The sequence below is a fragment of the Pomacea canaliculata genome, linkage group LG12 (assembly GCF_003073045.1).
Source record: "Pomacea canaliculata isolate SZHN2017 linkage group LG12, ASM307304v1, whole genome shotgun sequence".
In the NCBI taxonomy this organism is placed as follows: Eukaryota; Metazoa; Mollusca; class Gastropoda; order Architaenioglossa; family Ampullariidae; genus Pomacea; species Pomacea canaliculata.
The window spans coordinates 15,944,822-15,961,551 of NC_037601.1; the positions used below are offsets into that span (position 1 = coordinate 15,944,822).

Genomic DNA, 16,730 nt, shown 5'->3' on the forward strand with positions numbered 1-16,730 from the left:
GCTGCGGTACATCTTTTATATATTTTAATTCCTTAATACATACATGTACAACACATACAATCATACATACAATAATTCAAAATTTAAACAACGTACACGCAAACAACATAATAAACACATAAAATAAAAAATAACACATAACAAGGCAATCCATCTGCTACAATGTAGGCAAAAATTTCATTAACCTGCCATCTATTAATAAATCTTTAAAAAAATGTAGCAATTACATAAACTTACACGTAAAAGTCTTTTAATGTTTTAAGCATAAACAAACAGTAGAGGAGTCAAAAACAATTTTTAAACTTATTTTTGTGGTCAGTAACTATGATCGAATCGGCTCCTAAAAATGGTCGAATCGACTCGTGCAGTGTCGAATTGCCAATCAACAGTCGTAGTCAATGGCATAACACTAGAGTGACGTAGCACAGCTTTCCCGAACTACACCGGGATTCTGCGCCTCGTGCTGATTACAGGTGCAAAACATGATTTGCGGGTAGATATTTCATAAACGGCTGCATGTACCTTGCAATTTGCCAGTATTTGTCAATAAACGAAAAAAAAAAGCGCGGGCCATTCCTCGGACCAAAAATGTCTATTAATTAAGAATAAATATTGTTTACAGAATAATTTTATGAGTTTTGATGCAACTTTGGTTGAAAGAAATAAGGGCGCAACTTACTACTGGAGTAAATGTCTGTGGCAGCCCGGTGTTGCCTGAAAACATGTCATGCAGATCATTGAGCAGGGTGAAAGAAAAAAGACAATCACAATTACATTCTTCGATTTAAAAAAAGCCCTAAAACCAGGTAATAACCAGAAGTCTCCACAGTTTAATGGTTGATGCGCAGTCAGTGGGAGCAAAGCAGCTGTCCGCAGAGGATTGTGGGTCGCACAAGGTCTGCAATGAGATACCACGCGCCGCGTGCTGACATCGCCTTACATGTACCCCACCCTCCTCGCCCTTCTCCCCACTCCTCCATTTCCATCGTCCATCAATCCTGGCTCATCTTGACAATGCGACAGCTGTTGCTGGTGGCGCAGCATTCGATGGCAAAGATCTTGACCAAGAAAGTTCATCGTGAGGACTTGAATCGGACCACTCCTCAACTAGATGACGACCAGTCGGCAATGGCACCGTCGCCCCTCCGTGCGTGAAGATCATCCGGCATTGCTTCCTGGCCTGCGTTCGAGTTCTTGTGTTCTGGCAGCAAAGACTTGTAACTTGAGTCTCAAGGTACAGTGACCTTTTCAATTTCTGCCAAAAGCTAAATATTTCCATAAATTTTACCCCTCATCATCGTCGTCACAGTTCTTAACAGGTTAACACAAATAACATGTGTAGATAACATGGTGACATGAGTTTGCAACGATGGTATTTCAATGTGATCAGAAAGAACCATAGCCATTAGCATATCTCATGAAATTATGTCTCTGTTATATGAGTGATACCAGTAATAAGCTTCCTTTTTGTTCAATTGGCTGTCATTTTTGTTTTCAGTTAACTGTAAAGGGCATTTTTCAGTTTTTATAGGTAAGGACTATAAATGATATTGATATACGCAGGTCAAGATATTATCACAAAAACAGAAGCATGCAGTTGGCCCGCTATGCTGTTAAATTCAGAACAATTAAGCATGCTGATGGAAGCATGAAGCCAATATTTCTACCTTATACTTAAGCATGAAAAATCAGCATTACTCCAATATTCATGAAGTTGTTTGCTTGATGTAACATCGTTTGTCCATTTGATGAAGCGGTATAAACTTTTTTTACTGTTCATAGTGCCTGTCAAAACACATTGCTAACACCTTATGCTAACATCTGCTTGACTTCAGTTATCTCGCTTAGCATAATGAGAAGCGATGTGTGGTCTGGTCAGAACTGACCACCTTTATTATAAGAACGCACGAGCATGCTTTTATTCATCAATTGTACTTTACTCATATAAAAAGTATGCCAAAGACAAAGACATTTTTAAAAAAATTTCGACGGTAGATGTTGTTTACATTTTGTGCCATCCCATTTTAACACTTTTTTGGCATCTAGACGAAATGGCAAAGCACACTAATGAGACATCTCTGTTTTTTAGCTTCGTTGAAAGGCGTCTGTTCCTCTCGAGATTCCTATAAGTCGATAAAAGTGGGATTTGATATCAAGGACTTGTGCCCTTTCCCGACAGCTGTACGACAGACACATTTTCTTTCTTGGCGTCGACGTTCCGTCTTAGCTCCACCGGAAAAGACCTCCGGCGCCTTGAACTTTTCACGGTTCAAAAGGTCGCTGAAAAATGGAGTCGCCGCCACGTCGCTACGTGAATATTATTAGCTTCGGGCACTGGCTGATGTCACTGCTGTCTTTTTCGAAACATCCTTCCTTACAAACTCTACGACCCTCGTTACCTCCTTCACTCGCACACTCACACACAAGAAAGAACCCTTAATCTGTAGTAAATACCGTAGATTTTATACCACCACGAATAAAGCTAAAATTATGTTGTCAGATCCTCGTCCTCATCATCAATCATGTTGCAGTCATTGTCGTCGTTGTTTCCTCGCGGCGATACTGCTGAAGTTTAAAAAAAGTAACTGACGAGCGAAGATGAAGATGCAAGGGCAGAGACGCACAGGCCGTCAGAAAAGTCCCCTGAATCCTTTAGTCTGCTCCCGAAGGCCCTTCGCGTCCTGGCCTCTACACGATGGTCTGAAGGTCAGATGTTTCTGGAGAAAGCCCAAGGGGAAGGCTATTATCTTTGACTCTGTCCGTGACTCACTTCTCATCGATTCTTCTATCTTTGCGATCGCTTTCTTCTAGTCTGCACGTGAGTGTATGAAGGGAGGAGGAGATTAATCGACTTGGAGGATTGAGGAGAGGCCCTGCAAACCATTCTACACCGACTTCTGTTGACATACAAAGGTGAGAATCAAAGAGGAACAGAGAACTAGTCAGAAAAATTGCGATCTGGGTGCACAAAAGGCAGGAAGAGAGCCACCGGGGATCGTGGATGTTCAGACAAGACTTACAATGCTGGCTTAGAAGTAATCTAGCTTTGGCATCTTATCTTGTCTGTTAGGAAGCATCCATACACAGTCCTTCAAAAAGACCTGCGCAATCTGATCAGTTTAGCAACGAAATGCTTGTAGAGATTTTACGACCACATCACTGGAAAACCACAATTTATTCTGACATCATAAATAAGAACGGTATTTTATTTTTTTTACGTTTTAATGAATAAAAAGCCCCGCGTTTCATTTCCGCTCTGTCATTAGCTCCCGCAAATCCCAAAGGAGCACTCTTAAACGACTTGCGCGTGCTCTTTACACCGTTGTTTCACAGTGGTCAGTGAGGTCAAGTAGTTGCTACATCTCAGGTGGGCGGAAGGCGTGGGCAGCACAGTCTGTACGAAAGCCGTTAAGCCAATAAGCAGACTCCTGGCGCGTAGGAGTCTGTCTACCTATCTGTGCAAATAGTAATGCGACTCGTAAGTCGAGCCAGAAGCAAAGCATATCGTGCTAGCTTTCAGGTCTTCAGGGATGGGGTAGGAGGGAAGGATTGCGATGATTGTAGGTCACGAGTTTTATCATCATTTTGAGACAGTAGCATCGGTCATAAACCGGTGCTTTATTTTTCTAGCCCTAGAAAGCCGGATCATACAAGGAATTCAGCCTCATCTTATGGCAGGCAAGACATTCACCTGCACTCTTACCATGACTTTCCTCCCCAATTCCTCCGACAGTTTGCGCGCTGGCAAAGTAGATGACGAACCTGTAGGAAACCCTTCATTTCTGGATGTTATTCTTCAACAACCACTGATTTGTTTGTGCGATTAATATATTGCTCATCAGGCGGTCTCATTCATCTCGCACTATACGAAATCAATGAACGATTTGATGGTGAACGCATGTCACGTGTACGGTCGGGGTGAAGGACTGTTGGCGATGACCACGTGGATGGTGTCTTTCTCTGCAAAGTTTCTTTTATGCCGCTGTCATATTATGACATGGGAAGCCAACAAATAAACTAGTCTGACCAACAGTTTTAGTCAACTAGTATAGCCAAGAACTGTAATCAATGTCTCTTTCGTACGACCTATGGTCAGCCAGTCTGGCCATTAATTAAAAGTCCGTGAGTCTGGAACAAAGTTTTGATTAAAATTGAATCCATTTCTATGTACATGGAGGTTTTGTTCACTTTTACCTACAACTCGCTTCTATAGTCAGTCTCCTGACAACTAAATTGGAAACTAAATTAGCAGACAGTGCATTGCGACTAGCAAAAGGAGGGAAATTTTACGATCCCAATGGAACTGTTGAGGGAATTGTAGAACGGTCATTTAAAGTCTGCGAGGTCAGCTTAGTCCAAAGTTTTCCTCATTTTTCTGTAACTTTTCCCGCTATGTATCGTTTTTTGCGATAAGGACAACAAAAATATTTGATGATGATGATGATGATGATGAGGAGGAGGAGGAGGAGGAGGAGGAACAGCAGCAGCAGTAGCAGTAGCGGCGGCGCACAAACAAAGCATTAACTGTGAATAGACCAAATCACGTGTATCATACGCTCTGAGCTGACCCCTCTACCATATGTCAGCCTCTATTTCCTTTTTTTCCCCCAGATGAGTGTTCCCCGTAGAGAGACACACTACCACATGTTCCACATTTTAACATGCATGCATTCTTCATCCCTTCTTCTTCGCCTCCCTTGATGCGCTCTGCCATCGCATCTGATCATCGTGTTCACTCCCCATGTCGCGCGCTGCCGTTATCTCTAACCACAGTATTTTTATAGCCGTTGCAACCACTTTATGAATGTTTTCAGTTTCACATTTTCTTCGCATTTTTGTCATTAGTCTCATTTTTATGAGTCGAGGATTTTACTTTATGTTCAGCTTTATGTGGTTACATGGTCCTTTATTGATATTTCTCAGACAAAAACTATTTGGGTGGCGAGCCATTTCAAGGAAGACCTTTGTAGAATAATGTCTCCATGCAAAAAAAAAAAAAAATGCCATAAATCTTTTTATTATTATGATTGTTGACTAGACAGGCTATCCGGCTTTTTGCATGATGATTTCCGCTACTAATTCTTCCAGCTGCTGCGTTATGGTCTACAACATCTTGTTGTCACATTTATTCAGTGTATCAGTGGGGGCAAATTTTCTTCTTCTACCTGAAACATACACTATTTTGTTTCTTTTCTTCCTGTCGGTTTTAAACTCCGGGTACGTCCTCTAGGTGATATAATGTAGATGCAGATTTACTTTAAAAGAATACTGTTTTTCTTAATCTCATAAATTGTCTTGAAAGAAGGAGCTGGAGTTGAGTATCTACTCATAGACAACGCCAGATCGGTTTGAAAGCGACTTTTTGACAGACTGAAACAAAGTTTCATTGGTTAGAATTCTTAAGGTGCAGTATAAAAAGCGAATGGCGTATAAATAGTACAATAAAGAATGGGCCAGCTCGTGTGTGTAATGTATTGAGTAGATATTTATACGTTCATAAGCTGTTCCATTTTTACTGTTGCCATCTTCTGTTGATTCGAATTCGTTTTAGCCAGAGTATCCTGTTTCAGGAAACAACTTTTCCAGCTGTTATTTCATTATCAACAATCAGTCACTTCACTGGAGTCGTTCGCTTATGCATAGTGTGGATGTAGCGAAATAGTGAGACAGTCGTACACTTGTTGTCCCTTCCCTAACTTGACAGTCTGACAGCTCATGTCTGGCAAGGAAGACCGATCGCAGAGCGATTATTTCCCCGTCGACCTCATTTTCAGTTTCAGTTTCAGTTTTAGCTTTCTTTGCGGGTGGGCGTTAAATCCATGGACACCATAACTTAGATAATAATTTGCTTCTATTCCTAGCCATCAGAAAACTTTCAAACTAAGAAACTTTGAAAATAAACAACCCTAAGTACACAGTTTAAAAAAAAACCAGTCAGCATGTTATAACTCCTTCATGCTTTGGAAGGAATGTAAAACTTCCTAGTTGTATTAATTCGCAGAGCAGATAAATGTTAGCTGGCCTTTTAACAAATGTCGGATCCAGACCACTTATCGTACTAGTCTGAAATCAGAAAGCGATTATGAACTTATAGTCTGAAGAAACACATGAACATTCTCTCTCTCCCTCTTTTTACCCAGACTTTCAAAGATGAGAGCAAAAAAAGATGAGAGATCGACAGAGGTAAGAAGGGGAATAAGGAGAGGGGCAGTAAATCTTCAGCATCTTAAAATTGGTCATGACATAAGGAACACGTTTATACTGAAAGTAAGAAGACGGATATTCGCAAACACTTCGTAGACTCGGAAGTTTTGTCTTCTGGGAAATCGTCTCGAACAGAAAACTAAGAAAATGTCGTCTTTGGCAATCGACGTATAGTAAAATGGAACTGTGAATCTTTGGCCATAGCTCGACAGCTTGCGGCCAGGATATTCTCCTTGTGCGAGTCTAGTTGTTTCTCATTCTTCCTTCCTCTAAAAAACATATCCAGCTGGCAGACATCTATGCATAAAAAAGATAAATTATTACCAGAATTCCTACGTAGACTTTTCATTGTCACATGATAGAAGCTATGTCTTCAATAACCCGTATGCACCTGTTAAAGATAGCCAAATGAGCTAAACAATATATGTATATATATAATTTCGACTACTTGGAATCTGCGAAGCGTAATTAACATGAAAAATTCTTCGAAATATTGGTTTTCAACCACTGTCTCGTCGATCATTACTGTTGTGCTGTTTTGTAACTAGAAATTTTAAAAAGGTAAGAAGAAACGCTGGAAGGAGGTTAAAGGAAGGGTTGTTATTAGTTGGCAAGCTACAACAGTTGTTTCACAGTTCACCATGCTTGCTTGGTTTTTGTCTTCATGCATGTGGTGCATTGAAGAACTCTTAGAGTGGAATGCTCCTTACCCGTAGGTGCAAATACTGGGTCCAGTGGATCAGGTGAAATCTGCTGAAGATGTAAAATGTTCGATAGTTTAGGCTACTTCCTGCTTGTGCAGTGATTACAGTGGAGCTGATATCACAACACATTTCTTCTGTACCAGGCTTTCAAGTGCAGCTGGCAGAATTCAATGTCCTCTTTTACATTGCAGGTTGTATAGCTTACGATCTGCGGGTGAAAGTTTGCAGCGGTTGTCAAGGCAAACTCACCGATAAACTTTTGAGTGCACAGTACAGAACAGTTTCTGATCTTGAAACAGTATACTTTACTGAAAGGTGGTCTCACAATGCCGAGCATACAGTGGTTTCATGTTATTAAAAAGTTGGAGAAAACATTCACAAACAATAGGGAATACATTCTACACATGGATAAAGTGCAGGAAAATTAACGATGCAGTGTAAAGGTAAGATGAAGCAGCTATTTATCTGCTCACTTGACAGATCTTGCTCTTGGATCAAAATGGTTCTTTCTCAATTTACGTCTAAACTTCATGTTGAAAGAAAACACGATCATTTGCAAATCAGCCAGCAGGTAAGAACAGAAAATCGATAAAACTGAACCCTGTATGACCCGGAATTTCAAACTTTTCCAAACAAGTACCACTTTGAAAATCCGAATTGACCGAGTACCACCTCCCAACCCTGCCCCTTACGAATACATTTATTAGTCTAGGACTTAAATTCGCCGGCATTTAGTATATGATTTGGTCACAGTGATTTATTTAGTGCTCGCGTACCACCCGTGATACCTTCGCGTACCATAGTTTGAAAACCGGGAATCTAGGAGGTATCTCCACTTAAAACCATTTCTTGGTGACAAGTAAATGAACATGCATTGCTAAGTCTGGAGTTTTACTGACCATGTGGCTGCTGTGACTAAAGAACAGAAAAAGTCTGCTTTTGCAAGCAAGTGTTTTGTGAAAGAATCCACATGAGATTGTCTGGCTGGGATTAAAAATTCTTTGTGCTAAATGTGTATTTGAGATGTAAGGAGATATAAGGATTTATGCCCTTTACTGTATTTATTACTTTCATATGCTCAAGAAAATGGCTTCAAAATTCAGGTCCATTTCTGGGTTGAAAAGGCCATATTTTTTCTCTAGCTTTTTCTCTTCCTCCCAATGTGCTGGGTCTTGATGTTTTAGAGGACGCAGGTGAATGTTTTAATGCATTGTAAGCTTTTGTGCCTGTGAATATTTTTGGTTGTCAATATAATTTGTTATTCTCTATGTATGTTAGTGGTTTTTTTTAATTTTCCTTTTCTTCATTATTTTCCATTTTCTCTTTAGTGTATGTTAGTGTTGTATTATAGTAAATTGTTTTATGTTTGGTAATAAATTTTTTCATGTGTGTAAATGTAACCACATTTAAATTTCCTTATGTGAATGGAAGGTGTCATAATTATTACATACATATTAATGGATTTTACATTATATTGCATACATATATTATATACATTAAAAATAATTCATTAAAGGTAAATAAATAAACGTAGTAAATAAATGAAATAGAGCAAGTGACAACACCCAAATTAGCTTTTGTGGAGAGATTAAAGAACATGTGTAAGTCTGATTAAAATCACAATTCTTCCAGTTTTGACACATTAGTGTTGAAACACACATGCGAGATGAAATAGAGTAGCACAAAAAAATATTATCATTCAACTGCAGTCATCATCGGATTTCTAATTATTTTCTTACCGTGTTTGAAATTATCCCCCTGGTGTGAGTGCTAATGACTGCCTCGCTTTTTAAACAGGTCACCGTTTGTGAAGCATCTTTCTAATCTACGGTCTTTGCTTTTAACTACGCTCTAGCCACGTAAATAAGAGACATTAATCCATGGAGCCCATATTAAACATTTCTTAAAGCTAGATGCTAATGAGAGTTCATACAGGGACTGATTAGAGTGAACTATGTTCAAATGTCATTAAACTTACTTTTGACTTTTTCTGACGATTATGTAGACTGTTGTGGTAAGAATCATCGATTCACAGCTAGATTACTGTTATTTTCGTTGTCCATCTCTCTCTCATTACTTTACGGAGTTAAAGAAAAGGAGAAAAAATCTTTTGCATGTTTGACACCTCTCTTATGTCACTGCGTTAGGAATCGTCTGCTTCGGGAAACGAAATCTAATGGATTTAAAAAAAAAATTATTCTGAAGACTTTCTGTTGTTTCTTGCGTGAAGAGTCATCTCCCACTCCAGCAGCAGTTGTATCCCATGTTGTTGCACTCAACCAAAAAGTATTCTTCGACTAGGAGAATCTCCTTAAACACACGAGTTGTGCCGATAAAGACAAGTAGCTCGTTTACAGTGTGACTAACTGTCAGTTCATTACCCATCTTACGATGGTTATACTATCAGTGACATAAATATTAGTTGTAAACTGTACACAGCGTCTTTATCTCTCTTAGACACACATTCTGGAGCAAAAGATGATCTATTACAGCTTTTAAACAATATTTTAGCAGGTAAATAGATGTTAATGATGATATGAATGTCATCTTATCGAATTATAAATACCCTCCTGTTTTTAAAAGATAATTTCTTATCACATTTTCCGCAGGTGCCGTGCGTAGATACTTTAGCAGACGATGGAAGAGTACCGAGTCAACTTTACCCTCTGGTTAGAGCGCTACCTTAGCAACGGGACTGGCCTCGGACAGATGCCAGAGCCACCTGGCTACTTGCTTGGTGTCTGGACCTTGTTCTACATTGTCATCTTTGGCGTCGGCCTCTTCGGCAACACGGCTGTTACGGTCGTCGTGCTTCGCTGTCGAACGATGAGAACGTCGATAAACTTTCTCTTCCTCAACCTCTGCATCGCCGACCTGCTCGTTCTCCTCATCAGCGGTCCCACGGCGGTCATGGACATGTACGCTAAAGAGGCATGGTATCTTGGGGGCTTCATGTGTAAGTATGAGTTTTCATTGAGCGAACAGAGTAAAACAAACACACGCACGCAAAAGTACACACACATATATATATATACACGCACTAGGTGTAGAGCTGAACTAATGGCCATGTCTCAGACGGGCACGCCGATCATAAGGCATCAATACTCTTACGATATCAAAGAATCCTTTGAAGGTTTTGAGGAGAAACAAGCTTCTTTCAAACAATTTATTTTTAGCATAGTAAGGCTCCTTTTTTAGCAGGGGTCATTGTATTCAATGCTAGAAAGTAAGTGTGTGTGTGTGCGTGCGTTTCCTTTTTTTCTGTCTTATTCTTCTTAGAATATTTACACGTAAACCTCTCAAATAATAGTTTCGAATAGTTTAATAATCAGCCTAGTACACAAATTCACTCCGAGACAAAGAAGACCCATATTGGGTCTTTAATCTCACAAGGATTTCCAATTTGATTCCTACTCACCGTTATTGCCCCCAAGGAAGAAACATGCCCCGAGGTACTCAGACAGAAAGTGAAGACATCAAGTGCACGCCTTTAGCGAAAGTGATTTCTGGCATTAACAACAGCCCCGCCAGAAGTGGACAGCTCAGGTTCAGAGCTGTCTGGAGCTCTGTTTTTGATGAAAATAGAAAAGGCATGAACATGGAAATAAATAAAAATACGTGGGTAAATCTCATTACTGTCTGCAAGTAATAAAACCCAAACAGCGCCAGTAAATATATTTATGACCATTAATTTGCAGACAGGCAAAAATTGAAGTGAGGGTATAAGGCCACGAGAATCTATTTTGGTCACAGGGTAGGAGAAAAACATCGTTGTGTACAAGGCTGTTACATAGCGTCTGTCGTGAGACAAATTTGTAATTAAAGTATAGCTTAGAACAGTAGATGCAATTTTTGTAAAATTGTGTGTGTAGCATTGGCTGGCTGTGCACAAAGCAGCAAAGGGCACTTGAACTAAAAAAAATTAAACAAAAAGGCAGATTTTCGAATTTAAATGCTGTTGCCCAAGCGAGCTATGGATTAAAAATCATCTGTAAAGTGTTTCCTAATCATCCTTGTTAAAACTTCACTTGCGAAATTGCTTACTTTACAGAAAACGTGAGAGCTAAGAGCCAGAACAATATTAGAGATTCACGAAATTTTCATTAAAAAGGCAGAAATTTGCACAGCAAATTGGCCAAAACTGCTTCATCAGGAAAAAAATTAGTTCACTTACGAGCAGACGGAAATAAATATGTCCGTTGTATTTGTCAATTTTTCAGCTTTATTGCATCTGTTATATTAGAAAATAGATTGTCGACTTCATAAAAAAGGTGAAATGGTAGCTAAGACAGAAAAAAACGGAACAAACTTCGTGGTTGGTTTATTGCTGTTAATAAATTGGATCGTGACATTTGCCGGAAAAGTACTTTAATTTATTATTGACCAAGTTTGAATTTCCGCTGTACGATTGTGAGTTTATATTGTGTGTGTGTGCGTGTGGGTGTGTTTTTCCTTGTTAACAAAATAGGCAAGATGATTACCTTCCTGGAAAACACGGTGGGCAACGCGTCTGCCTTGACCATCTGGCCATCAGCGTGGAACGGTACCGAGTGGCCTGCCACACCATGGCACAGCAACCTGCCAGCCGTCGTTTCGTGGTCAAGACCAGCTCCCTGATCTGGGTGACGGCCAGCACCGCAGCCCTCCCTCTCGTCTTCATCACCAGGTTCACCACCGACACTTTCCTGGATGACACCACGGTGCCAGTGTGCAAGACGCCATCGTGCTGGCCTGGCACAAGGCCTACATCGTGCTGACCACCAGCCTCTTCTTGGTCCTCCCGCTGCTGGTCATCTTCGTGCTGTACACCCAGGTGTGCCGGCGCCTCATCGCGCTCTTCAAGCGCGAGCAGAAAAAACTACAATCTTACCCGCGCGAGATCGTCATCCTCAAACGCCAGATGATCCAAATCATCGTCACCGTGGTCCTCGTCTTCTTCATTTGCCACACGCCGTACCGCGCGGTGGCGCTGTGGTCCATGTTCGCGGACCCCTCGACGCTGGCGGAAATGAACTTCGAGGCCTACCTCAACCTCATTTACATGACCCGCATCCTGCTGTATTCCAACCACGCCATCAACCCTTTCGTTTACAACTTCGTCTCACGACAGTTCCGCCGCGCCTTCCTTTGGGTGTGCTGCGAGCGGCGCCGACGCGTCGCGCGGCTGGACGACCCTTGGCACGACCCGACCAACCACCGCTCCTTCCTTCGGCGGGAATCACTTCGCGGATTTCGCGGTAAGTTTGAGCCCGAAAGTAATCCGAGGGACAAAGAGGAGGCTGAGTGTGTGGGCCGTGGACACCGCTACCAGCGAAACGACTTCCTAGTGCTCTACGAAAACTTTATGTTACTGGAATAAACGGACAGCTTCAAGACGTGTTCAAAGCCAGTTTTAAAAAGATCCCCCTCCCACTAACATACAGAAGTCAGGAGACGATACTAATAATTCTCAAGCTGTAGAAACGGGACAGTGGCTATCCGCCATACCCGAAGGATTCCCGGTAATAACCGTAAGCGATTTTATAGCGGTTCGCCCCTTGAAGCGCAGGGACAGAAGACTTTTGTTCTGTGTGCATCATCAACATCATCATCGTCATAGAGAAGTCTTTAGAATCCTACCAAGTATAATGATGCTTATTATTCTGACTACTGTAACCACTTTATTCTGTGCTACCGCTGCTAATTGTTGTTATCTAGTTGTGTCCGCCTGGACTGCCTGCTCTGAGATTTGTCACAGAATGCCTTAAACCAGATGCTATTTTATTGAGAGAGAAAAAAAGATGTGTACAGGTTTAGTACGCCAATCATGTACAAACAAAACGCTTAAGTCTTGTTTTTTGTACTGTGAATTTTAAGAGATCGCCATCGTTGCCTTGTATATTCAGCACACGGAATCACCATGCGATATATATATACACACGCGTGTTGAATGATGAAAGAAAATATTAAGATTAGACAAATGATTTTATCTCGGCAAACGTGCGCTTGATGATGAAGACAACATATTCCATGACAGACTTGATGCAGTAACGCATCAGGCCTCACGTGTTGCTCCAAATGTTGTGAACGAAGGCTAATGTGAACTGTGAATACTGTAAATAAAGTTGGGCGTGAACCGCTGTGGGTATTGTGAATAAAAGTTAGTGTGAACTGTGTGCACTGTGAGTAACGGCGAGTGTGAACTACTATGAAAAGGTGAATGTGAAGTGTGTGCACTGTGAGTGACGGTGAGTGCAAAGTGTGTCGTCTGTAATGTGTGTGTCACGGTTCACTCTGTGACTGTCTCGTGGTGTCATTTGGTGTCTAACCCTCGCTAGTCCCACGCCACTGGGCAGGTAACTCACTATAGTTTTGAAGGAAGTTGTAGTCAATAAAACCACGAACTTGTATTGCTGGACTGCTGGCAGACGATTTTTTTTTCCAGTTAACTACTGAAACGAGGCAGAAGTGTACAACGCTTCCGGTTTAGTTACATTCATTGTTTAGGCTCGCCGAGACTAGCAACGGAGAACTTCGCAAGAGGCTAAGCGTTGGTCTCGACAGACAGACAGCAGTCTATCTCTACACATCCATGATGAAACTTAAATTTAAAACGATGGGCTACTACTGCTCTTGCATTTCTGGTAATAGTAAGTCAGAAATATGTGTACGTTAAACACACAAATTTAAAACAACAATAATAACTACAGTGCACACACACACAAAGATGTAAATAAAACGATAGAGTTGGGAGCACAGCATTATCCCACACTGAGTTATGCGCTCAACAAAACGTTTCTAAGGACAATGCTCACAACATCATTAAAAACAGACGACTACAGATAAAAGTTAACAGAGACTTGCAGATGTCCTCCACAAACAGGAAAGATCGCATATTGCATGATCAGCCACAGTGTGTGTGTGTATTGAATCCTTTCTTCTAACATCTACCGCACACTATTATAAATTTTCAAAAGGATGATGGGAGCTCATCAGCTTCAACGTCCGTAGTTGTATATCAAACAGTAGATACAGAACCTAAGATGTTGGCGCTGAAAACCGTTAAATCAGAATAAGTTCCTTGTACAACAAAGTCAGTTAAATTAAAACAGCGGCGCATTGGTTACCATGTTTCGATAAGAAGTAAATGTAATTTTCATGTAAACATAGCAGACACTAAAGTTCGGTTACTGGTCAGCACAGGCAACTGCAGTTAATCATGTACAATGTACATCAGGCAACAGTAGAGGAGCACGAAAGCTGTCCTGACAGTTCGATTCAGCCTCGTTCTCACTCGGGTCTCTCTTTTGACTGCCTGCTACAGAAAACACCAACAGAAAAATGAATGCAGATCATGTACTTTAGAACTCTATACCTCTCGTGCAAAAAGTATTCCATGTCTGACACAATTTCCCGGAAGCAGCTATTTTTAAGCTAAACCGGTTTTGTCTATTCAGATCCTGTCTATGCGCAATAAACATTTTCATTAAAGAATACGATACAAAACTCTTTTAAGACAGTGAGGCCCATAAAAACACAGAAGATCAAATGAAAACTATCGAATGCTAAATTCAAAAAGTGTCGTTGAATGATATTTTTGGAAAGTGTGTGGCATATGATCAAAGACAAAGGATTCCACAAGCAAGAAAGTAGCCATCACTTATTTCTCCTTTTGTAGAAACTAATCATCAGATATATGGTTTGTTTCTTCTGTAGCCTTAAACTGTGCTATTCTCTCTCACGAAACTTTGGATGTATGGTACAAATTTCCACGAAAGGAAACACTCACTCATTTAAGAAAACTTATGCGACAGTTATACGTTATATGTGATTTGGCTTATGTTTCCCTTTCGTTAAAGGGCATCTAACACTGGAGTGTTTTAGCCCATCAGGTTCACAGATAAACTTTCACTTCAAAGAATTGTATGAAGACAAGTCTTGCTTTCCGTTAAACTACATATCAAGGTATAGACACCATACAGTAAGTCGATACTCGACGATAGAAGACAAAAGGTTCGGTGTAAGGAGGCTTGAAAGGTTGACAGCATCACCCGCAACGTGACTTCCCTTACTTGGGCTGAACATAGCCGCCAGTTTCCCGAAAATCAAAAACATTCTGAGCTCGTGTTCACAAATCTGAATGCGCCCAATGATAAATAGGTAAACAAAGTAAGTTACTAACATTTTTATTGTTAAAAGCTACTGTGTGTTAAGACTGTTAGCTGAAGTGAAAATTTACATCAGTTATATTTATAACTCTTACGTTTCCAGCACGCACATCAATGTGCCCTCACACTGTCAGTTGTTGTCAGCATTGTGCTGAATAAGGAGACGACTGATGATGTGTTTGTGAATTTGTCATGATGTTACTTGTAGACCAGACCGTGTAGAAAGAGTCCATGTTGTATACATGTATCTGGTGCTTGATCTTTTACCAACAGTCGCTGGTCTTAACAGCTCGTCCAAGACTGTATAAGTGTATAATTGTATAAGTGTATTGTATAAGTGACTGGATAACAATGGATTTTGAAATATTTTGAGCGCATTCTTGAGTACGGTGTGGGGGCGAAGTTCGCACGACAAGTTTGAACAAAGCAGATATCTGTTTATACAGATATAAAATATCTCTGAACAAAGTTAATCCAATGGAGTTTGTAGCAGTTATCTTTATGAAATGACTTCATCTGAGTGCCAAAGAGAACATTAAGCAACAGCATAGTGTGTCCTGGTCTGTTTTAGATCACTCAGACGACCCTAATTTTTAGAAATACTACCCTTTGTCACTTATTTTCTTCACGTTTGATTAAGAAAAAAATTAATATAATATTTATCATGTCTCTTCGTCATAGAATGCCACCGAAATATGTTTTATAATACTTTATGCTCTATTTTAGCTGAGCTCTCTTGTAGCCCTTTAAAGGTATAATAAAAAAATAGAAGTTTGATGATATTAATAATTTTCCGTCTCTAAATCAGCTCAAAAGGTATGCAACAAAAGGAACAATGTAATGATATCATGAATGTAACAGTTCCTAGGGCAGCGAGATGAAAACATTATTATGTCTGAAACGTATCACGAAAGTATAGACCAAAAATAGTGATGTGAAGCAAACCGAAACACTAATGAATGTGGCAGAGGTTTTGCATTAATGTGGAAAAAAATCCCGCAGAAGTAATATTTCTACAAGAGATCAGGATACCATTAAATGACGAAGATCGACGTTAGGTGTAGTAACTGATGACAACCACAACTGGTCCATAAAGTTATGAGTAAACAATAACAACAACAGGAGTCTGGCTTTCTACACACGATGAGTATCATTGCAACCTCTAGAAGCCCTAGTGAAATAAAATGAAATTAGAGCCTGTAGAGTTCTGTAGAGAAAAATTATATCTCTGGAGCCTGTGACTACATCAGGTAGAAAATACATGCTGATCCCGCTCATCGTTGAAATAGAAAAAAAGTGTCGCTAGGTGATAGAGAAGATACTCTTCTCTCAATGTTTTAGAGAAGCTACATAAAGAAATGTGTGTTGCAGTCGTTCCAGTGAAATAATATTATTTTTAAAATCAGTGAACTGCCCCCTCCCACCCTTCCAGGAAAACTCGGAAATATGTCTACACAGTCTTTTTCTTTGTCAAAAATCCAGACGCTACATGATAAGATATGGTGCAGTTTGTTCAAAGTAATTTTACAATTTTTTCCCCCGAAGGACGAGGCTGATCTAACATCTCTCCCCCCACCACAGCTTCCAGACGGGCCTAAAATACTCAGGTAGCATTCTTTGGAACATCCTTCACATCTTCGGCAAACGGAAGCCAGTCCATATCAGTTGAGAGCAA

At 40.3% G+C, this 16,730-nt stretch overlaps 1 protein-coding gene across 1 annotated transcript; it reads left to right on the forward strand.

Moving 5' to 3' along the window:
• Positions 1 to 261: 261 nt before the first annotated feature.
• LOC112577417 (QRFP-like peptide receptor) lies at positions 262 to 13,058 on the forward strand. Its single transcript, XM_025260480.1, is given in 5 exon segments — positions 262 to 1,234; positions 9,518 to 9,864; positions 11,377 to 11,427; positions 11,430 to 11,655; positions 11,658 to 13,058. Coding segments are annotated over 4 exon segments (1,206 nt in total). The 5' UTR covers positions 262 to 1,234; positions 9,518 to 9,545; the 3' UTR covers positions 12,268 to 13,058.
• Positions 13,059 to 16,730: the final 3,672 nt, after the last annotated feature.